The sequence below is a fragment of the Candida parapsilosis genome, contig 005807 (assembly GCF_000182765.1).
Source record: "Candida parapsilosis strain CDC317 annotated contig 005807".
NCBI lineage: Eukaryota > Fungi > Ascomycota > Pichiomycetes > Serinales > Debaryomycetaceae > Lodderomyces > Lodderomyces parapsilosis.
In genome coordinates this window covers 1,560,634-1,582,740 of record NW_023503280.1, presented here as the reverse complement: position 1 = coordinate 1,582,740, position 22,107 = coordinate 1,560,634, and the positions used below count along the sequence as shown (strand labels likewise).

The following is a 22,107-nucleotide window of genomic DNA, read 5'->3' as shown; positions in this document are numbered from 1 at the left end:
GCCATACAAAGCTATGACTCTTGCTGCGATGCTTTTATGATTACCAGTGAAAGTATGTAGTACTCATCTCTAACTTAAGAATCTTAATATGAGGACTCTTAATTCAAAATTTTTAGAAAAAAAGAGTAAATAAGGTTTATTAAACAAATGAAGTTTCAACCAGTCAATGGTTTAAAATAGTAACGCACATTTTGCGTTTTGAAGGAGTTATCCTATTATGATCTTAATCGGCGATGACATTCATATTTTGCATCAATCTTGTGTTAAAATATCATTTATCGAAAAAAACAGAAAACAATAAGTTTGTTAAAAATTCGTGCGAAATAAAGAAAAACTTTGTAAACAATTCTTAAAGAGAATCAAAGTGGGGTAAAAGGAGAGGTATGAGTTAGTCTCTAAAGCTGCTGCTTATTTTTAACATGCATCAACATCAACACCACGGAAATACCATCTTCTGAAACATTATGCACCCTGACCTAATTGATTATGAGACGGATTTGTAAATGTCGTTGTTGTTTCAGATAAGAAAACAGTACCGCGGTTAAACCAAAGTTTTGCTGAAAACAATTCAACAGTTTTTCCATCACATTACCCAATGTGAAACCATAACGTACAAAGCAGAGTTATAATAAAATATTATTTAAGTACAATAAATTTTGAAAGTTTTGAAGATCTGCAGGTGGAGCATTTCCGAGCTGCGACAACAATGAATACAAAACTAAAAAAAAAAATTATAATGCCGAACTAGTATCAGAGTGTGGAAGTGACAGGTAAATGGAGAGCACAAAGCAAGTATGATTTGTATAATAGTGGAAGTTTTATATTTGCTATTCATGTCACTCGAGACATTAATTTTGCTCCTTTTTTTGGGAGTGATGTACTTTTGCTTTGTTTTTAACAATAACTTGCTACTCGTGGTGGGAACCCGACTTCAACTCCACTCGCTCTTTGCGAATTATCTGGTGATTGTTACATAGTTCTGGAGCTAAACCCTTGTCTAAAGCTCTACTATCTTGGCGAACTTGTTGGTGCATGTGATGAGAATAAAATACTAATCACGTCTTTAGTTACAAATAGTCTGTGATACTTGTTCTCTATGTGATGTGACCAAAAAAGCACTCGTACAAGCTCACAGGTTTTTGAACTAGAGAATCTTTGCTTTGCACTTGACAGCTGATTGATCCCAATGATTTGATTTTTGTCCCCGGTTTCGCCGAAGCAGAAATTACGTTTATGAATTTGTGGGGTGGGGCATGGGAAGTGGAGGGCATTGCGCAAGCATTGTAGAATGCAATAGTTACTACGTCACAGGTGCGCGTGTTGCATGCTGCATGCAGCTGCACCTTGGATATCATATAGTGAGGGTGCCATTTCTTTCGGGAACACCCGTCGCTTGCACTTGCTAACTCTTGTGTTTTGTGTATCAAATAAGCTTTTTTAAAAATTATGTGACAAAATGATTATAACAAAAGCTGGTTGACTCTGAGCCCAATCACTTACTAATCCACCCTGTGAGTCGTTGCTTATAAAAAGGGTAGATTAGTAATCCATACCTGGAACTATAGCTACAAGACTTGCAACTAAAATGAAAGGCCAAATAAGGTGTGTTGCAATTGTACAATCAAAATATCCCGTTGATTCGGTCTTCTACTTCCGTTTCATTTGAATCTCAGTCTTCAAAAAGTGGGAAATTAATAGTGCTCCACATCCAATACCATTTTTGTTTCCGACGCGCCTCTGTCGTAACTGGTTGAGGGAGTTTGTTTTGATTTTTATTAAAGCACCTTGTGGTAAATCAAAAGATTTGGGCAGCAATAGCCGAACTTCAACTTTGTGGCAGTTTGTAGCTCAAGTATTATAATTCTGAATCAACCAAAGATCCGCAAGGGGTGCAAATTGCAAAGTGTAGTTCAGGTTCGTTTCACGTGATTGGGGAAAGCCCACATTCCTCAAGTCATACTTCTTGAGGAAGTTTGTCATTTAGCTCTTATTGAATTTGGAGCTCTTCCGCCTGTTTCTCATTCTCACACAACAGAAGGGACTGCTCAATTTTGTGTCATTAAGTACACATCGAAGTCCATATAATAAACAGGGTGAAAGTTGGATCACACGAGACCCTTCACTGAGCTGTACTCATTAACTAATCAAAATGTTTTTGAGGATACTTCTCGGTTATTGTTGAAGAATTCACAATAGTGTTTTGTTTAGAAAAGTTTACTTTTCAAAAAGATGTTACAATTTAACTTTATGCTTTGATACGATTGTGTGATTTGGTTGATTTAAGTTTGATCTTGCTTGTTGCTGACTCCTAGCATTCATCTTTGATATCAGAAAGAAAAAGTATAGAGTGATGTGAAAGTTGGCTTTAATTTATTCTTGCAACATCATTATACCAGAAACAATTGAGTATAACCTATTAAGGATACGGGAGGATTGCCACGTATAAGGAAACCACAGGAACGCTTGGCCAACTTCTGATCGAATGTGCAAGTCACGTTTGAGAAACACTGGTTTCATTGTGGAAACTTTAATGTGGCAAGTAACACTCTTATAGCAACAGTCTAAACCTTGAGTAAATTTTCACAACCTGATTATATGCGAAAAAATAAAGGGTCTAGTACAACCTTTAGTCACGGGAGGTCTACAACAATGAATGAATGATCAACTGTTACTTTTATCTCCCTTATTAAGAATAAAGGTGCGAATTAAAGTTTTACATTTTAAGGTTTACCACCAATAAATAATGCAGGCGTTGTAATTTGAGTTTTTTAGATAGCCACTTAGGTGCTGCATAGGGGATGACGCTCGGTACCACTAGACATTTCTACACATTTCTTCACCGAAACACTGCATTAAAGGTTTGGTCTTCTCCCATAAGTTCATCGAATAACATCAGCTCGAAGCTGCAAATGAGGTGTATCTATGTAGATTTTTGGAATGTATTTCCGTTGTACCTAAACACCGCGAATGCCTCAGCTAACTATGGTAACGTAATTGAAAAGTCATTTAGATTACACATTTAAAGAAAATGGAACAAAAGTAAGACTAAACAAGGATCACATAAATATTATATTTTTTTTTAAGTAGGGTTACTAAAACTAGTTACATTTTATGCACAATTCCTTTTTTTCTTTTTTTTTTTTTTTGGGTTTCACACCAGTTAGTTGCATTAGACAAACCTGGTTGTAATGAAATTTGAATTTAAAGTTTACTTATAGCACTAAAGCAAACCTTTTCACGTAATACTGTTGTTTTTCGTATAAATAAACCCTAAGTTATCATCAAACTCGACAGATGTTTACTTTATTTTGAAAAATTTCGCGCTTTGAGTTGAAAACAGGGTCAAAACTGCACACCGCACCCGCTAACAGAAAACAGACAGCCATCTACACACCTCCTGCGTTAGCATCAACATCTTTTTCTCTTGAGGGCGAACCCTACAATCGGATCTTTTGGCGCTTTATTCGGAATAACCAAAAGGTGGAAGAAAAAAAAAAGATTTCAATTGCTTTTTTTTCCATGAGAAAAAGATTGTTGCAAATTGAATACTACGAAATTATCACCAACGTATAAACAGTTGATCACTCTGGAGCCACAATTACACCGAAATTCAACAAACACAACATTCTTTTTAGTTTCACATTGCCATTGCCTTAACCTCCACCAAGCATTGGTTACAATAGATACCCTTATAATCCAATTTTACCTAATTTTTTTTCGTTCTGGAACGAAACATTGTTTAGTTTGGGTAAAGAACATATTTACATCCAACTAACGTCTTTGGATGCACGAAATTTCTTGTTAGTACAACACGTTGCAAGTTAAATCCTTGATGTACTTTCGAATACCTCGAGGGAAACAACGGAAATGGACAAGATACAACCACAACTGCACCCTCCGCCGACATCGTCGTCGGTGTCGACTACAAAGTCTTCTGGGGACTCAGAACCATTCAAAAGGCGTAGAACAAGGTCAGGGTGTGTTACGTGCAGAGATAGACACATAAAATGTGACGAGACGCAACCTGTCTGCAACAACTGTCTACGACTGAAGCGTGTGTGTTATAGAGGATTGAGACTAAACTTTACACAATACATGCTTTATGACCCACGAAAAGATATTCCACATTGTTATGGGGAGGTTTCGAGCACAACGCAACCTCACAGAATATTAGATCAATCAATCACAATAGCGGCATTGTATAATGGATTGGAGAAGTACCGACCGTATATGCATTTGCATTCTCAGCAAGATCTTAGGGACTCAGATTTAGAATATCAAGACGAGACCTATTTACCGCCCAATGATTCAATGCTGTTAGGGCAATCCAACACAATGGTTGGAAGACCCGTACATCATGAAAAGAGTGGAATTATTTCGATGAACACACAATTAGAGCGTTTGGCACCAATATCAAAGTACACACGGGCAACTCCGAATCCGGAACCTCCTCTTGCCTACCCCAACCAGATCGTCATGAATTCTTTGCAACAGTCGCAATCAGAGACAGTTCTACCTTCTTTGCATTTCACAAATACACAACAACAGCTGCACACTTTAAGCTACCCTACTACAATTCCTCCAATGCAAGTTACATCTCCTGTACAATACACCAATTTTGTGGTCTACAATACAAACCCCTTAAGTTATGATCCTCAGCACTACATAAATTTATTGGTTAAAGAGCAATACTTTTGGTTGCTTGATCAATTCAATGATTTTAACATATGGCAAACCATCATCCCAGTGGTGTGCATTAAAGAGAGTGACAATTTTCTATTTTCATGTTTAATGAACTGTTCTCGAGACCACAACGTCTCCGATGCTATCGATTTACGGCTTTTGATTGATTTTCAAAATTTCAAGTACAATCAGGTCAAGGATATTGAAATTATTCAAACGTCAAATTTGTCACTCTTTGAGACCTTGTTGATTAGTGTTTGTTTGATTTTGTTGGGAATGTATTTGAAAATACCTCACGGCAAACTCACATCCCTTCATAAACAAATACTCAACCACCAATCGAACTTGTTTGATCAACTTTTGTCCAAACTATTTATATATTTCATGCATTCCGGAAGTTCAGAAAAGTCATTAATCATCTCCTCATGCATTCAGTCAATAACGATTTTAAAGTTCTTTATGAACAAGTACTATGACTTAGCATTTATACAAAAGCAATTCACACAATACGCAGATAGCGTTGCACCTGATGAAATTGACAATTCCAGCTTTATCAAATTCAATTCGTATGAAATCAATTTTCTCAATACTTCGTACCACAACGTTGACATCACATCACGGTTTCAAAATGCAAATTTTCAATCATCGAATGCATTACTGCAAAACGTCAATCTCGCAACGTCATCTCAAGGTCCAGGCTTTGAAAACAAATTGACGCAATCTAAATTAACTGAAGCTGCGAAACTCAAGGAATTGTTATGGTATTTAATCAAGCTAGATTATGTCATCAACTTTCCTGACGATGCCGCACAATTCTCAACGATAAACAGTGCCGAACAAGTACTTGATCCACAATTACAAATCGTTACCCCCGAGCAACTCTTCATTCAGTCTCATTCTTATGATCCAAAACGTGTTTCTCGTGCCATTTTACAAAATTTCACTTTCAAGTTGCTAAACATGAACAACGGAATCATTGTTCAGCAATCAAACTTGAGAATTCAGCTGTACCTCGAAATGTCTAAACACAGTGGTCCAGAGGATGAAATGAGTCGCCTGCAGTGCATGCATTACTTTGGGTGGACCCTAAGGTATGTCAACATTAATTAAAGTTGTATACCGTTTGCAGAGATAGAGATTTTTCTTCACTTGTAATGGTATTCTTCAATCGTTATAGCAGCTCCAACCCAAAAAGACTCTATTACCGCAAAAGTAATACATAGCACGTGACAATCGGAAATGTGTAAATTCGATGCGGAAAAAAAATTTTCCATTTCATTTTAGAAAAGTAGAAATTTTTTTTCTTTTTTTTTTTCGATCCCGCTCATCAACAAGACTCTTCTCCCTTTTCTACAACAGACTCAAATCATGTCATTGGGTACTTTATATGCTACTCAGCAAATCAGGAGTCTTCCTGCAAAAGCATTGGTCAAGCACTTCAACTTGGATGTCAAAATTAGCGATAAAGATGCTGCATATGAGAAGAATTTCCCATTGAATAAGATTCCAGCCTTTATTGGTCCAAAGGGATTTACTTTAACTGAAGTTATTGCAATCTGTCTTTATTGTATGTATCAACCAACTTGACCAATAATTGGTTAGCCACAGCAGTGCTTTAAAGTGATGAGAAACTTTTTTTCAATTTATTTAAACAGTTATCCCTGTCTTAATAAACTATGTCGAGAATACCTAATCTGAAGAATTCAGCATTTATATGGTGGTCTAGTTGAGATTTAATTTTAATTTTTACTAACATTGCATTTTAGTCATCAACTTGGGTGATCCAAAATCTAAATTGTTGGGTAAGAATGCTGCTGAATATGCTCAAATCTTAAAGTGGACCTCTTTGGCTAACACTGAGTTGTTACCAACAGAAGCCAAAGTTTTCAAGCCATTGAATGGTACCCTTCCATACAACAAGAAGCAAATTGACGAGGGTTCTGCTTATTTGGAAAAAGTCAATGGGGTCTTTGAACAAAGATTGTCAAACTACACTTACTTGGTTGGTGAAAGAATCACTTTTGCCGACATCTTAGCTGCTACTTTGTATGTCAGAGGGTTTGATTTCTTGTTTGGTGAACAATGGAGAAAGCAACATCCAGGAATCACCAGGTGGTACAAGACTATCATCAAGTCCCCCATCTTGGTAGAATTTTTGGGCGATTACAAATTCATTGAGAAGCCAATTGAATATGTACCTCCAAAGAAGGAAAAGAAGGAGAAAGCTCCTGCTGCTGCTCCAGCTAAAAAGGAAGCTTCTGCTGCAAAAGCTGCCGATGAAGAACCTGCTCCAGCTGCTGCACCAAAGCCAAAGCACCCATTGGAAGCTTTGGGTAAGCCAAAAGCTCCATTGGATGAGTGGAAGAGAACTTATTCTAATGAAGAAACCAGAGAAGTTGCCATTCCATGGTTCTGGAAAAACCAATACGATCCAGAAGAATGGTCATTGTGGAAAGTTGACTACAAATACAATGATGAATTGACTTTGACCTTCATGTCCAACAACTTGATTGGTGGATTCTTCAACAGATTATCAGCATCAACCAAATACATGTTTGGATGTATGGTTGTTTATGGTGAAAACAACAACAATGGTATTACTGGAGCCTTTTTGGTTAGAGGTCAAGATTACGCTCCAGCATTTGATGTTGCTCCAGATTGGGAATCATACGAATTCACCAAATTGGATGCTTCAAAGGATGAAGATAAGAAGTTCTTTGATAACATGCTTGCCTGGGATGAACCAGTTGTTGTTAATGGTGAAAAGAGAGAAATCTCTGACGGTAAAGTCTTCAAGTAGATATTTGTATACTGCTGCCTTTGATAGGTTTTATATATGTTCTACAATTAATATGCCCCCCCCTTTGTACGAAACCTGGTATGACTTTCTTTTTATAAAAAAATCCTTCATCATGTAAAAGAAAATTTTGAAGAGAGAAAAAAAAAGTAAACCCGTAACGTGTTTGGAAAAGAAAAGCTTGAGATCAAGAATACATTTCTGGGATTTTCACCACATTGCGTTGATATATCCCACCACAGTAGCAACGGATCCACATTTTGTCAAAGGGGCCAAAATAGGCGCACATTAAAAGTATCTCCACACCTTCAATCACAACAATGGTGCATTATAGAAATCCATACATCAATTATATACGAAGGAAACCGTTGGCACTTTTAGCACCAATCACCGTCTTTCTATTCATCTATTTTTTTCTCTTTGGATCTTTCTCATCGACATCTTCGGCAAAATCAACTCCGAAATACAGCTACGATAAGAAATCAAAGTCATGGTTTAGCTCCAATAACAAGGATTCGGTAATGGTGAAGAATTTGCCCAAAAATCACATATCCCACTATGACTTGAACAAATTGACTTCGTCATCCGATGCATTGGCCAAGAAGGAAGAAGTGTTGATCTTGACACCAATGACAAAGTTTTTACCTGAGTATTGGGAAAACTTGAACAAGTTAACGTATGATCACTCGTTGATCTCATTGGGATTTATATTTCCAAGGACTGAAGAAGGGGATGAAGCGTTGAAGAATTTGGAGACGGCATTGAAAAAGAGCAAAGCTGATAAGACATTGAATTTCAAGAAGGTTACTTTGTTGAGACAAGACTCAAACTCATTGGGTAGTCAGTTGGAAAAAGATAGACATGCTTTCAAGGTGCAAAAGGAAAGGAGATCAATGATGGCATTGGCAAGAAACTCATTAGTGTTTTCCACCATTTCGCCTTCGACATCTTGGATCTTGTGGTTGGATGCTGATATAGTTGAGACCCCTCCAAACTTGATTCAAGATTTGGTTGCCCATAATAAGCCAGTTTTGTCAGCCAATGTGTACCAAAGATACTATGACGAAGAGAAACAACAGCAGTCGATCAGACCATATGACTACAACAACTGGGTTGAAAGTGAAGAAGGTTTGAAATTGGCTGCTGGTTTGAGTGATGATGAAATCATTGTTGAGGGATACTCAGAAATGGCCACGTACAGAGCTTTGATGGCGCACTTTTACGACCCGAATCAAGATGTTAACACTGAAATGGCGTTGGATGGTGTTGGTGGCGGAGCGGTCATGGTGAAAGCCGATGTTCATAGGGATGGGGCGATGTTCCCATCGTTCCCATTTTACCACTTGATTGAAACGGAAGGATTTGCTAAAATGGCAAAAAGATTGGGCTATGAAGTCGTTGGATTGCCCAATTACTTGGTGTATCATCACAATGAGTAGAGTAGAGTAGAGTAAGGTAGAGAAGAGTAGAATAATTTAAACGGTAACACAGGTGTAGGTACAGATAACTGTAGGCTTTAAAAAATGATGGCAGTGGACGTACTAGCTCTATGAGGTGTATGCCATGTCTTTGAAGGAGACAAAACAAGTGATCGTATATCTCACTTTCTCCATCTCCGATATATCACCGGATTGTGCAAAAACCTTTGGACCGAGAACGTTTGCTGTTCCGCAATTATATTTCCTGTTCAGAGTGATTTTTTTTTTTTTCATCGAATCCCCATTACTAAGACACATAGAATTAGAGAAGTCGCCTCAACGCAACAGATATGCTTAGACAATTTACAAGATTTGCAATTGCTCGTCAAAGTGCAAGATTTACTAGAACTTATGCTACAAGAAATTCCGCCACACGTAATAATGTTAATACAAAATTAGCAGCTGGTATGATTGTGCCAATGGCTGTTGCCATTGGATACTTATCCTGGTCTAGCTCGATCCAGAATGAAACAGTTTTAGGAGTGGCCGAAAGCATTCAAGATAATTTCGAAGAAGGAGCTGCCGCTGCTGAAAAGCATCAAGAAAAGTTCAAAACCGAGCAAAAGCAATTACAAGAGCAAAAAGGCTCCGAAGAAGTTGCGGACATTGAAAAGTTGAAAACCGATTTGACTAAAAAAGCCGGAGCTCTTGACACCAAAGATGTTTCATCAGACTCATCAACTGGCAAACAAGCCGCTGAGAAGTTGGATGACGATACTAGTAGACACGAAGCCAGTGATCCTGAAAAGGTGGAAAAAACTAAGGAAAACAAAGACGCGCTTGCTGATAAACCAGAGGCCGAAGCTTCAGAAAAGAAGGAAAAGAAGGAAAAATTGAGTGAAAAGTCAAGCGATTCTAAGCTGAATGACAACAAATCAGGAAATCAGTCGAATGACAGCAACAATAACTCCTCATCATCATCTGAGGAAAATAATTACCAAGGTGCTGCTTATAATCCAGAGACTGGTGAAATCAATTGGGATTGCCCTTGCTTGGGTGGTATGGCACATGGACCATGTGGAGAGGAGTTTAAAGAAGCATTTTCTTGTTTTATCTACTCAGACACTGAACCTAAAGGTATCGACTGTATCAAGAAGTTTGAAAACATGAGAACTTGTTTCAAAAAGCACCCGGAACACTATAAAGAGGAATTGTATGATGATGATGATAAGGAGAACAGTACTGAAATTGTTGAGCATGAAGTTTTGGAGACTGCTGAACCTGCTATAAAGGAAATTGAACAAGCCACTGAATCGAAACCTTCAAAGTAGATTTTTCAATGAGTTGAGATTGATCTTAGTAAAAGTTACATGTAATAGAATTTGTATATAATAGCATTGTTGTAGTTGAAACCCAATAATGTCTCAACAATTTATTTTCAGACACGACAGTTTTTGGGTTTGAGAAAGATTTTTTCTTTTCCTTTTTTAAAAAAAATAGAGACCTCATCTCATCCTCAAATTCAAACTCATCCAAGATATACCACTTTTATCAACAACAATTACAGACTCAAGATGCAGTTGTCGTGGAAGGATATACCGCCGGTACCAACATCTAACGATATGTTGGATATAATATTGAACCGTACCCAAAGAAAAACACCCACGGTCATTAGACCAGGGTTCAAAATCACTCGTATTCGTGCTTTTTACATGAGAAAAGTCAAATTCACTGCAGAAGGTTTTGTTGAAAAGTTCAACGATTTATTAAGTGGCTTCCCCAATATTAATGATGTACACCCTTTTCATCGTGATTTGATGGATACATTGTATGAAAAAAATCATTATAAAGTTTCATTAGCAGCAGTGTCCAAGGCCAAAACTTTAATTGAACAAGTGAGCAGAGATTATGTTCGTCTTTTGAAATTTGGCCAGTCATTGTATCAGTGTAAACAGTTGAAGAGAGCAGCTTTGGGTCGTATGGCCACTATAACTAAAAAATTGAAGGACCCATTTATTTATTTGGAACAAGTGAGACAGCATTTGGGCAGATTGCCTAGTATTGACCCAAACACTCGTACATTATTGATTTGTGGTTATCCAAATGTTGGAAAATCATCATTTTTGAGATGTATAACCAAGGCAGATGTTGAAGTGCAGCCATACGCATTTACTACAAAATCATTGTATGTCGGCCATTTTGATTACAAATATCTCAGATTCCAAGCTATTGATACTCCCGGTATCTTGGACCGTCCAACCGAAGAAATGAACAACATCGAAATGCAGAGTATATATGCTATTGCACATTTGAGGTCGTGTGTATTGTACTTTATGGATTTGAGTGAACAGTGTGGATTTTCTATTGAAGCACAAGTGAAATTATTCCACTCAATTAAGCCCTTGTTTGCTAATAAATCAGTCATGGTTGTTATGAACAAGTCTGATATTATCAAAGTTGAAGATTTAGATGTTGAAAAGCAAGAAATGTTGGATACTTTGAAAACTGTACCTGGTGTTGAAATCATGTACACTTCGTGCTATGAAGAGGATAATGTTATGCAAGTGCGTAACCATGCTTGTGAGAAGTTGTTGACGGCTAGAATTGAGCAAAAATTAAAGGGAACTGCTAGAGTCAATAACGTATTGAATAAAATTCATGTTGCTCAACCGCAACAAAGAGACGATGTCGAGAGGTTGCCATATATACCAGAAGGAGCTAAAGATGTGCTCAAATATGATCCAAATGATCCAAATAGAAGAAAATTGGCTAGAGACTATGAAGCTGAAAACGGTGGTGCTGGTGTCTTTAACATTAACTTGAAAGACAAGTATATTTTGGACGATGAGGAGTGGAAGCAAGACACCATGCCTGAGTTATTGGATGGTAAAAATGTTTATGATTACTTGGATCCAGATATCGCTGCTAAATTGCAAGCCTTGGAAGAAGAAGAAGAAAGATTAGAACAAGAGGGATTTTATGATTCTGATGACGATGATACCAATGATGCCAACATGGACATGACTGAAGAAGAAATACAAGACATCAAAGACAAGGCACAATGGATCAGGAATAAACAAAAGACAATGATAATTGAAGGTAGAAATAGAAAATCATTGAAAAATAAGGCGATTATGCCAAGAGATCAAGTCAAGAAATCATTTGGTGATTTGGAGGAACACATGTACAACATTGGCTATGATACTGACAAATTGCGTGATACCATTGGGAAAAAGAGGAAAGCCACTGATGAAGGTAAAGCATCAGGTGTCGATATATTAAGACAGAACCAAGGTATTAAAGCCAGGAAGTTGGCCAAGAAGAAGCAAGCTGCTTCACAATCTGATAGATTGAATGATGGTGTTAGTGATGGAGCAATGAGATCACAAGCTGAAAGATTGGCCAAGATCCAAAGAAGAGAAAGAAATAGAATGGCTAGACAAGGTGAAGGTGATAGACATTCAACTGCTGCATTACCTAAACATTTGTTTAGTGGTAAGAGGGGTATTGGATCCAGTGATCGTCGTTAAGGAAGGGGAGAGGGAGTGTGTGTGTATCGTTGTTGTTAGTTAGTGTAAGTTAAAAAAAGGGAAAGAGCTATTCTCATTTGATTCGTAAACTCCGTACTGTTTGGATCTTGTGTTTTTCCGAAACTGAAATTTGGTTGTCCATATAATTTCCATTGTTTGTAGCCCCTGACTAAATTGTCATGACAACGAGTGTAGACGAAGCCTAAAAAAGTATTCAGTTGAGCGTGCATCCACAGCCCCTCCCTCTTTTTTTCTCTCCGCCCCTCTTTTTTACCTGGGAAGAGCCCACTTTTAACCCAATTAGTCGAATAGATGTGTAACGGTTCAAATACCACCAAGGTGGTAACTCACTCTTTCTTTTATTTCATTTTAACTATTGAATTGGCATTTTAGTTTTGGTGAATGGCCTAATCTATGATATTAGAGATAAACTATATTGTTGACGCGCATCTAGACCTCCTACCAAAGTTTCAAAACTAGTCGAAAAATGGTTTACATCACATCGAAGAAGACTGTTATTGTTGGCTTTTTTGATAAGCGAAAACGGGAAAGGAAAAACCACAATATACATTTATTTTCAAGCTAAAGCGACTAGTAAAGATGTGGAAGCTTATGTGCTGATGCTGGAGCATGGTGGTTTTGTGTAATAAATTGAAGCAAGATAAGGTCAGTGAATAAGGGAAAGGAGTTGATTATATAATACTATGGTACAATTATTATGTAAAAAAAAAAATGTTTTGATATTGCTTTCATGAAACAATTTCAATTTCAATTTATTCCAATATCTTCGTCCATCTTGAGCTCTCTGGATTGGAACTTGATGTTTTGGTCTTACAAAACTATTGTTTCGACTCGTAGTCCGAAGGTATTGAGATAGAGCCTTCGATATGCAAGAATATAATGCCATATATGCATAATGCACGCTAAAGGCAGTGCACAACAATAAAAAGTTTTCTGTTTTTCCTATTGGTAATCAGTTGAGGGATTTATGAGAGGTAAGCCACCTCCACCACCGCCGCCATTGATACTTTAGTCTAGATGCAACTATCACTTTCTGATAACCAAAATAAGAACAAACAACACGTGACTCATGAAAGTATCATAAACTGTGTAATTAACATATATCAGTGCTAAGTCATAGCTCAACGGGAGTTATCAATCTCTCTTGTTTACTACCTCTTTATGCTCTCTATACACACTTTTTGTTCTATTCTATTGTGTTTCAACTACTATTTGCTCATAAGTTGATCCACAGTTTTTTTTTTTCTTTTTCTAAAACGGTTTTGTGATCTCCCCCTTCCCTATCTATGAAACTAAATAATAGTTCTGTATATATACATAGATAAGGGACAAATTGGAAGAGTAAAGAAAAGATCAAAACCAACTCCTATTCACTTATTCCCTTTCCTCCCCCGCCTGTTTTAACCACAAGCTTGCCAAAGTCTTCAATAGTAACACCCATTAGGTCATGCCCCAATCAAAGGCTGCCCTGTTTCGACTGGACAATCACTGTCACATTAACAATAATAACTTCAAATTTCACAAGCATCCCAACGCCACAACTGACGGTTTTAATGATAAACAACAACCACGCCAACCACTTGGTCATGCATTTGATCTCAGTTCATTAGGTGCTGATTTACCTCCAAATACTGGTCCACCGGGTACTGTGCCTGTCACAAATGGATCGTCGTCAAATGCTAATAAAAATTTGAGTCATGTTCCCTGCAAATTCTTTAAGCAGGGAAATTGTCAAGCTGGTGATTCATGTCCGTTTTCTCATAATATTGAAGGAGCTTTGGCTGCTGATAAATTGCCTTGTAAGTACTTTTTACGAGGTAATTGCAAATTTGGTTTGAAATGTGCTTTGGCTCACTATTTACCTGATGGAACTAGAGTCAACGGTAGGAACATTATGGACCATAATTGGAATAATGGGGGTGACGGTTACCCTAAACACAACTACGGGGCCAAGCAACAAAAGTTCAATAACGGTCATGGCTCGCACTACCCTACAAACCAAGGCCATGGAAAAACCTCACCTGAGTATGACTACAGAAGACTTGGAGGGTTGGAAGGTGACACCGTAACCAGAGAACGTTATAGCAGTGTTTCTCCACCAGATACAAATTTAGCTGAAATTAATGCATTTCAAAACCCTGGATACTATAATAGCTACAAAGGAAAGCAGCAGGGGCATCCACACCAACCTGTGTTTTCTTATTTCGGTCAACAGCAACAGCAGACTTATACCCAGCCACGCAACATTTCTCAAAAAGAGGCTCCAATTTCCTTCGACTCTCTAACAGATGACAGTCTTTCGAGATTTTGCAACCAACCGCAACAGGGGATCCCAACAACTTCTCAAAATGAGCCTCTCTCTTGGTCACCAGTTGAGCAATACGCAAAACCAGTTGATTATCATGCACAATGGGGTGTCCAACATAGAAGAGTGGGCTCTCACAATCATCCGCACAGCTTAGGATCCGATACATTTTCAAACGTTTTTACGGAAGCAAATGCGTTCAACGTACCAGCGCCTCAGCTGCAAAGTGGTGTACGCCGGTCTTATTCAACTGGTGGACAATTTCCCACGGTAAAGACAACTATCTCACCTCCTAAGATATCAACAACTTCTGGCATCAATATCCAATCTTCAACGCCTTCAGCAACCACACCAACGTCCCGGTTTTCGCTAAACTCTGCTGAATCAACTGCGATATCGCAAACCAATGATTGTAACTTGCCAGTAAAACCAAATATCTCGCAATACCTGTACCAGCACATGTCCCTCACTTCGCCAGTTTTTGATGATGAAGAAGATGAGGGAGTTGAAGATGAACAGTTGGCAACGAGTGACGAGCACAATTACAGTCGGAATCACAATGGCAGCCTCGATATCGGCCATCGCCAACACCAACTTTTCACCGATGATGTGTTTGAGGGAGATTTTTTACCTGGTTTATTAGCTGATGTGATCTTGACCCCACAAGAATTGAAACGACGTGATTCAAGATCACAAAGCGGTACATTAAACAGTCGGCCAAGCTTGCGTGGTTTGCTTGAAGGAATTGAGTGTAGCGAAATCAATGAACGTAGCGATTTCGATGGAAAGCCAAGAGGAACGCCTCATGAAGATGTTTTCCTTATGGAGTGATATTCGCATGGTGGCTTTACGTGTCCTTGAGGTTCAGTATGAGCTGATTTGCAAGTGTTGTTATCCGTTTATCGATAAAGCTAGAGACTTTAGGGGTTTCAAAAAAAAAATTTGTTTGATTTCATTTTCGGTTTTTATTTTATAGGTTAGAGTTTATTGATTAGGTAGGATTCAATTCAAAAGGTGTTACTTTAAATTGTTTACAGGTCGGAATCAAATTGGTGAACCGCCCCCCTTCCCAATTGGTTCTCCTTTTCTATTTACAAGGTAGACTGTGCCTCTCTTCTCTCTTCACTTTGGAGCATCACGATAGATATCAGCAGCTTTCAAAACAAACTTTTGCATCGCATGGGCATCAAAAGCATCCAACTCAGGCTTCAATCCTCGTTTATCATCGCTTTCAAATAATTTACCCACCAACAAAATTTGTCCATTGAATGGATTCATGGAGTACACGAGGTAATCAGTACTTTGACTTTCAACATCTTGAATCAACTTACCGCCAACCCTTTCTGACACAGTTACATGTTGGGTAGTTTTCAATTTCATGATAAATTGTACATAACATCCAATTCCATCTTGATCGGGAATAACACTAAACATGCTAATCTTGGGGTTGGCATCAATAGATTTCAAGTCCCAGGTAATCTTGTAATTCGGTTGAAAATTAGCAGCTCTTAAATTGAGCACATCAATCAAATGTTTACCACAGCATTGATTTAATTTCAAATTGATAAATTTGGAAGCATCACGCAGTGACGACGTAGTTGATGTGAAATTGTTACAAGCCTGAGCAAAAATCTTATTCGTCTTGACATAATTCTCAATAGCTTTGTCTTTCCATTCATTGAATTGTAATGGTTGAGCAATTTCTCGTTTATATTTGATGACGTTATAAGTATTAAATGCAAACGTAAGCAATCGACGCAACATCAATTTGGGCCATGATAATGGGGAGTAGTTGAAAAGACGTGGTGGAATGTACAAATCCGACATAACTCCAATGTAAGCAAGAGGAACGTTCGCAATATTCATTTGCTTTTTCTTTTTAGCTGGAGGATCAGAGTCATTTGCTTTGGTGGAGTAGTATGTTACCTGTGGGGATAATCGAAGTATGGGAGTTATCCGTTGCGTAATATGAAGTGGCTTAATAGCACCAATGTCAGTCACTCTCCTCAAACCTAGCATCGTAAGTATATTTCAAGTTGTAAGATTGTGTGCCTGGCTTCTTTACAACTGATGAAAAATCGTAATGAAAAATTTACCAAATGACATAAATTATTATCTTGCGACAATTGAATGAAATTATTTTGCGACAATCTAAAAAGAAAAAAGATTTAAGTCATCTGCGATGACCAATAGAGTCTCAATCAACAATAATCTAACAATATCACATTCCCTACTCCCTCCCCAACACCCGGTGTACAAAATCCACAAAAAGCTACTCACATGCCATCTCAAAATAAGACAAAGCAGGTTCCTGAAAAGGAAAGGTTCATTCAATGTTGTGCTGATATATCTCTCGATTTGGTTGCGTCATTGAAATCATCAAAAGATATAAACTTAAATGGACTCATCACTCGATATGCCAAAAAACACAAGCTTAAAAGTCAGCCACGCTTAACGGATATCATATCTTCAATACCTGATCAGCATAAGAAATACCTCATACCCAAATTGAAAGCTAAACCTGTGCGTACAGCTTCAGGAATCGCAGTTGTTGCTGTCATGTGTAAACCACATAGATGTCCCCATATTGCATATACCGGTAACATATGTGTGTACTGTCCTGGTGGTCCCGATTCTGACTTTGAATATTCAACACAGTCTTATACTGGTTATGAGCCAACATCAATGAGGGCTATTAGAGCGAGATATGACCCTTATGAGCAAGCCAGAGGTAGAGTTGATCAGTTGAGGCTGTTGGGACATTCAATTGACAAAGTTGAGTATATCATCATGGGGGGTACTTTTATGTCATTACCTATTGATTACCGAGAGAACTTCATCACACAATTGCATAATGCCCTTACTGGATTCAATGGTAAAGGCATTGATGAGGCGATAGAATTTTCTCAACAATCACAAACCAAATGTGTTGGTATCACAATTGAAACTAGACCGGATTATTGTACTGAAACTCATTTGAGTGATATGTTGAAATATGGATGTACACGTTTGGAAATTGGTGTGCAAAGTGTTTATGAGGATGTGGCTAGAGACACCAACCGAGGACACACGGTTAAAGCTGTGTGTGAAACATTTGCAGTGGCCAAAGATGCTGGCTATAAAGTTGTTAGTCACATGATGCCTGATTTGCCCAATGTTGGAATGGAACGTGATTTAGAACAGTTTAAGGAGTACTTCGAAAACCCTGCTTTCAGAACTGATGGTTTAAAATTGTATCCCACATTGGTGATTAGAGGTACTGGGCTATACGAGTTGTGGAAGCAAGGGTTATACAAATCTTACAATGCGAATGCATTGATTGATTTAGTCGCTAGAATTTTGGCGTTGGTTCCTCCATGGACTCGTATCTATCGTGTACAAAGAGATATCCCCATGCCCTTGGTTACTTCTGGTGTTGAAAATGGTAATCTACGTGAGTTGGCATTGGCAAGAATGAAGGATTTCGGTACATCATGTCGTGATGTACGTACTCGTGAAGTTGGTATACAAGAAGTTCATCACAAAGTGGTGCCCGATCAAGTTGAATTGATTCGTCGTGACTACTATGCTAATGGTGGTTGGGAAACCTTTTTAAGTTATGAAGATCCAAAGCAAGATATCCTCATTGGGTTGTTACGGTTGAGAAAAGCTAGTAAAAAATACACTTACAGAAAAGAATTTACCGGACAACAGACGTCAATAGTGAGGGAGCTACACGTTTATGGATCTGTTGTTCCTTTGCATTCAAGAGATCCAAGGAAATTTCAACATCAAGGTTTTGGAACTTTGTTGATGGAAGAAGCAGCAAGAATTGCGAAAGAAGAGCACGGATCGCTGAAGATTAGTGTTATTTCCGGGGTGGGTGTAAGAAACTATTATGCTAAATTGGGATACGAATTGGATGGCCCATTTATGTCAAAGATGCTATAAGCTGCAATTTTGATATTTAGTTTATATTTATAAGAATTTAGAGGATTTGGAGAGGTGCGTAACGTATCGACTGTTTCAAATTGCAAGTCTTGCTTCGATCGCATTTAATCGATCTAATTAAATCAATTTCTATATACTGCTCTATAAAATCATCCTCTTCTATACTATTTACCACCCTTGGTCTCTTTATTCAAGTTTTGTAGGAAACTTTTATTATTAGTTTGAGGTAATCCACCTCTATGTAATGCTGGAGCACGTACCTTCTTTTTCAATAATGAATGAACTGATTCGGCATTGTTTGCTCTCTGTGGGATTGCAGCTGCTGGTTTGGCTTTGGATACAGATGGCGTTACCGCTGATGCTGATGCTGTTGTACTTGACTCAGATACGGATACAGGTGCCTGGCCATGTTTCAACTGGTGCAATCTTTCTTGTACTGTTTTGTCCAAATGTTGGGGTTGGTCTCTATACTTGACCAACCAAGGATGTTGTAACAAACCACCGTAGGACGGCCTTAGATCGGGGTTCTTATTCAAGCACGACTTGACAAAAAACTGTGCTTCTTTTGAATATCGAGATGCATCTAATTTGGGAGGCTCGCCATCGACAATTGCACTCAATTGAGAAAAGATGTTATCATAAGTTTCTGCTGGGTAAGGGTAGTGGCCCACGGCTAATTCCAAAATGGTTAATCCCAACGACCACACGTCGGACTGGACAGAGTATGTGGCTTCATCTGGCTTCAAACTCTTGATTCTTTCTGGCGCCATGTACGATTGACACCCGATGTTAGTTTTCGCCATTGATGCCACCAAGTTGCCCGAAACACCAAAATCACAAAGTTTGACTTTGCCTTGAGAATTGACCAATATATTTGTTGGTTTAACATCACGATGAATGATGTTGTGCTTGTCCTTAAGTTCCTTTAAGCCACGTATGACGGACTCGGTAATGTATGCCAATTCACTTTCATCTTGCACTCCAATATCATTACCAAAAATCTTGTCGAGTGAGCCACCATCCATATATTCAATACACATGTAAACAGCACCTTCAACAAAAAAAGCACCATAAAAGTCGACAATGTATGGCGAATCGCATTTGTGTAAAATGTCCAATTCCATCAAAATTTGGGTAAACTTTGTTTCATCCAATTCCAATCTCACTTCCTTCATGGCCATTAAAACGCCCGTAGGTTTGTGCAAAACTTTGGAGACTGATCCGTAGTTTCCTCGTCCCAATTCCTCCAAGTACTCAAATTCATCTAAAGAAATATGGAAAGACGAACCTGATGAAAAATCTATACCTTTGGAATGTAACGACGCTTTCCCCGCAAAGTTTAATTGACCAGATTTGATGTCGATATATTTCGAGTAATTGGCAAAGAGACCTTGTAGTTGCGGTTCTTTCTCTTGCTGTTGAGGACTATTATTATCGCTCGATGGGCCGGAGGAATTGGACTTGCCCAAACTACTACTTCTTGAAGGAATATTGCTTCCTGGTGAATCCAAATTAAGCTTGAAATTGGGCTTCTTTTTCCGTTCAGATAATCGTCTCGATAACTCATTGGGTGTACCTAGTTTGGAATTGATCGTGCTTGCAAATGGAGTTGATGTGGTCGAAGATGGTGCTGTGGAAGATGGTGCTGTGGAGGAGTTTACATTAGATGTTGCTAAAGTGTCACCACCAGTAGTGGAAGTGGATGACGCCACACCTGTAGTCCCCAACAGTGGCTGCTCACGGTCTGGTGTTCTGGCAACTGCTGTATCAAGGCTGAGTGATGCATCTAGCGAAGTTGGTGACATTGCGGCTGATGGTGGTGATTCTGATGAAATTGGTGGACTACCAAATGGAAACGCATTGGTGTTTAACTTCATTCCTCGTCTTTGGGATAGCGACGGTTTCTTTTGTATATTCATTTGTGGCTTGAAGTTTGGAGATTGTGCAGGGTTCAGATTGGGGCTCGATATCTGGCCGTGAGTTTGTCCTGGAATACCTCTACTTGAAGTAGTTGAATTCCTAAGGGGCACATTCGCAAGTTGAGAATTGGAATTAACTGAATTTATTGCATTCTTAGAGTCTAATGCAAAATCTCGATTGCTAGATGTTGCCGATGGGATGTCAAGTTGGTTTTTGCTAGTTGAAGTAGTTCCAATCTCCTGATCAACATTGGACAAAGTTTCCAATTTTGAGTCACTTTTGAATTCGGTGGCATGTGGAGGAGGTGCCGGTGGTGCAAGTGACAGCTGTGTAGGTGATGCCATTGACACATTTGGTGCCGTTGCATTGTGTTGTTTGTAAACATTCATTGGTTCCGAAGCTGGCTTTGATCGTTTTTGCTGAAAAGCCAATAATCTGGCTTGTATGTCACTATTCAATGGAGTATGTACTGTTGAAGGTGCTATAGGTGGAGAAGATACAGGTGGTTGAGCCATAGATGGGGCGGATGCAGGTACAGATACAGATGCGGAAGCTATTGATGTTGATGTTGATGAAACGGATGATTCTGAAGCACTTCTGGCATCTGCATCCCGATCTAGACTCAACTTTTCAAATCGTTGTTGCGTGTCGTCTTTGCTTGACCCTTCACTCATACTGTGATGATGATATGTACTTGTGTGTGGTGAATAGGGGTGTCTTTCCGTATGTGTTTGATGCCAACTGTGTTTGTATAATATTTATAAATTCGGATTCCGCTTTTCTCCCTCGTAGTTTGCTCTTCTGTTGTGTGTATTTCTTTTTTTCTTTTGCTTTTTTTTTTTATTCTATGGTGTGCCTCAGGCGGGTGGAGAGTGTATTGTATTGTATTGTATTGTATTGTATTGTATTGTATTGTATTGTGTATTGTAATACACAAAAAAGCTTGTTTGAGACAACTGATGGAATCTGCACTTGATCAGTAGTCAAAGGCGTGGCAGGGTACTAGTGGTAGCAGTAGCAGTGATAGTGCAAGTTTGTGTGAGTATTTTGCAATATGGTTGCGTTGCAGGCAATGGATAGGTCTCAGTAAGTCGCCTTTGCAGTTTAAGTCTTTTCTTAGGGTAAAAGTGGCCTTTTCTTGTCTTTAAGTAGAAATAAAGTGGTACTCTCTTCAACTCTCTCTTTATTACCAAGCTTGTGCTCAGTTAGTAATCAATTGTCGTGGATTTGAGACTTCTGGACTGTTCAACTCCGCTGGTGTTGAACTTCCTATGGGCAAGGTAATTGAAAAATGCTGTCTTGCCTTTGATATCGTATTCTTGTGTATATTGGTTAGGGGTTCACAATCCGTACACTATGAATATATATTATGTTACCTCGTTTTGTTTACGACCGATTTTCAAGTCAAAGAGTAATTGTGATACATATATATATATATATATTAATTTATGCACATTCCTCGAGGTTTAAAGTTCAAAACGTTTCTACCTAAACGGACTCAAC

At 38.5% G+C, this 22,107-nt stretch overlaps 9 protein-coding genes across 9 annotated transcripts; 7 read left to right on the top strand and 2 right to left on the bottom strand. All coding sequences in view use genetic code 12, as the record gives it.

The window, feature by feature from the left end:
* Positions 1-3,867: 3,867 nt before the first annotated feature.
* Positions 3,868-5,793, top strand: AHR1 (Zn(II)2Cys6 transcription factor AHR1; the record flags this gene model as incomplete). Its single annotated transcript, XM_036808584.1, has 1 exon — positions 3,868-5,793. The coding sequence occupies one exon, from the start codon at positions 3,868-3,870 to the stop codon at positions 5,791-5,793; it is 1,926 nt and encodes a 641-aa protein (XP_036665306.1).
* A 258-nt stretch (positions 5,794-6,051) lies between these two features.
* Positions 6,052-7,483, top strand: CAM1 (translation elongation factor EF1B gamma; the record flags this gene model as incomplete). The annotated part of the gene is made up of 2 exons (XM_036808583.1): positions 6,052-6,250; positions 6,450-7,483. 2 exons carry the CDS (start codon positions 6,052-6,054, stop codon positions 7,481-7,483), a joined length of 1,233 nt encoding a protein of 410 aa, XP_036665305.1.
* Positions 7,484-7,800: 317 nt separating this feature from the next.
* Positions 7,801-8,919, top strand: MNN9 (mannosyltransferase complex subunit; the record flags this gene model as incomplete). The annotated part of the gene is made up of 1 exon (XM_036808582.1): positions 7,801-8,919. One exon carries the CDS (start codon positions 7,801-7,803, stop codon positions 8,917-8,919), a length of 1,119 nt encoding a protein of 372 aa, XP_036665304.1.
* Positions 8,920-9,248: 329 nt separating this feature from the next.
* CPAR2_806800 (coiled-coil-helix-coiled-coil-helix domain-containing protein) lies at positions 9,249-10,229 on the top strand (the record flags this gene model as incomplete). The annotated part of the gene is made up of 1 exon (XM_036808581.1): positions 9,249-10,229. One exon carries the CDS (start codon positions 9,249-9,251, stop codon positions 10,227-10,229), a length of 981 nt encoding a protein of 326 aa, XP_036665303.1.
* Positions 10,230-10,472: 243 nt separating this feature from the next.
* On the top strand, positions 10,473-12,428 carry NOG1 (putative GTPase; the record flags this gene model as incomplete). Its single annotated transcript, XM_036808580.1, has 1 exon — positions 10,473-12,428. The coding sequence occupies one exon, from the start codon at positions 10,473-10,475 to the stop codon at positions 12,426-12,428; it is 1,956 nt and encodes a 651-aa protein (XP_036665302.1).
* A 1,468-nt stretch (positions 12,429-13,896) lies between these two features.
* On the top strand, positions 13,897-15,585 carry CPAR2_806780 (uncharacterized protein; the record flags this gene model as incomplete). The annotated part of the gene is made up of 1 exon (XM_036808578.1): positions 13,897-15,585. The coding sequence occupies one exon, from the start codon at positions 13,897-13,899 to the stop codon at positions 15,583-15,585; it is 1,689 nt and encodes a 562-aa protein (XP_036665301.1).
* Positions 15,586-15,876: 291 nt separating this feature from the next.
* Positions 15,877-16,773, bottom strand: CPAR2_806770 (uncharacterized protein; the record flags this gene model as incomplete). Its single annotated transcript, XM_036808577.1, has 1 exon — positions 15,877-16,773. The coding sequence occupies one exon, from the start codon at positions 16,771-16,773 to the stop codon at positions 15,877-15,879; it is 897 nt and encodes a 298-aa protein (XP_036665300.1).
* A 261-nt stretch (positions 16,774-17,034) lies between these two features.
* Positions 17,035-18,684, top strand: ELP3 (Elongator subunit; the record flags this gene model as incomplete). The annotated part of the gene is made up of 1 exon (XM_036808576.1): positions 17,035-18,684. One exon carries the CDS (start codon positions 17,035-17,037, stop codon positions 18,682-18,684), a length of 1,650 nt encoding a protein of 549 aa, XP_036665299.1.
* Positions 18,685-18,848: 164 nt separating this feature from the next.
* On the bottom strand, positions 18,849-21,278 carry PBS2 (mitogen-activated protein kinase kinase; the record flags this gene model as incomplete). The annotated part of the gene is made up of 1 exon (XM_036808575.1): positions 18,849-21,278. One exon carries the CDS (start codon positions 21,276-21,278, stop codon positions 18,849-18,851), a length of 2,430 nt encoding a protein of 809 aa, XP_036665298.1.
* Between the last annotated feature and the right edge of the window lie 829 nt (positions 21,279-22,107).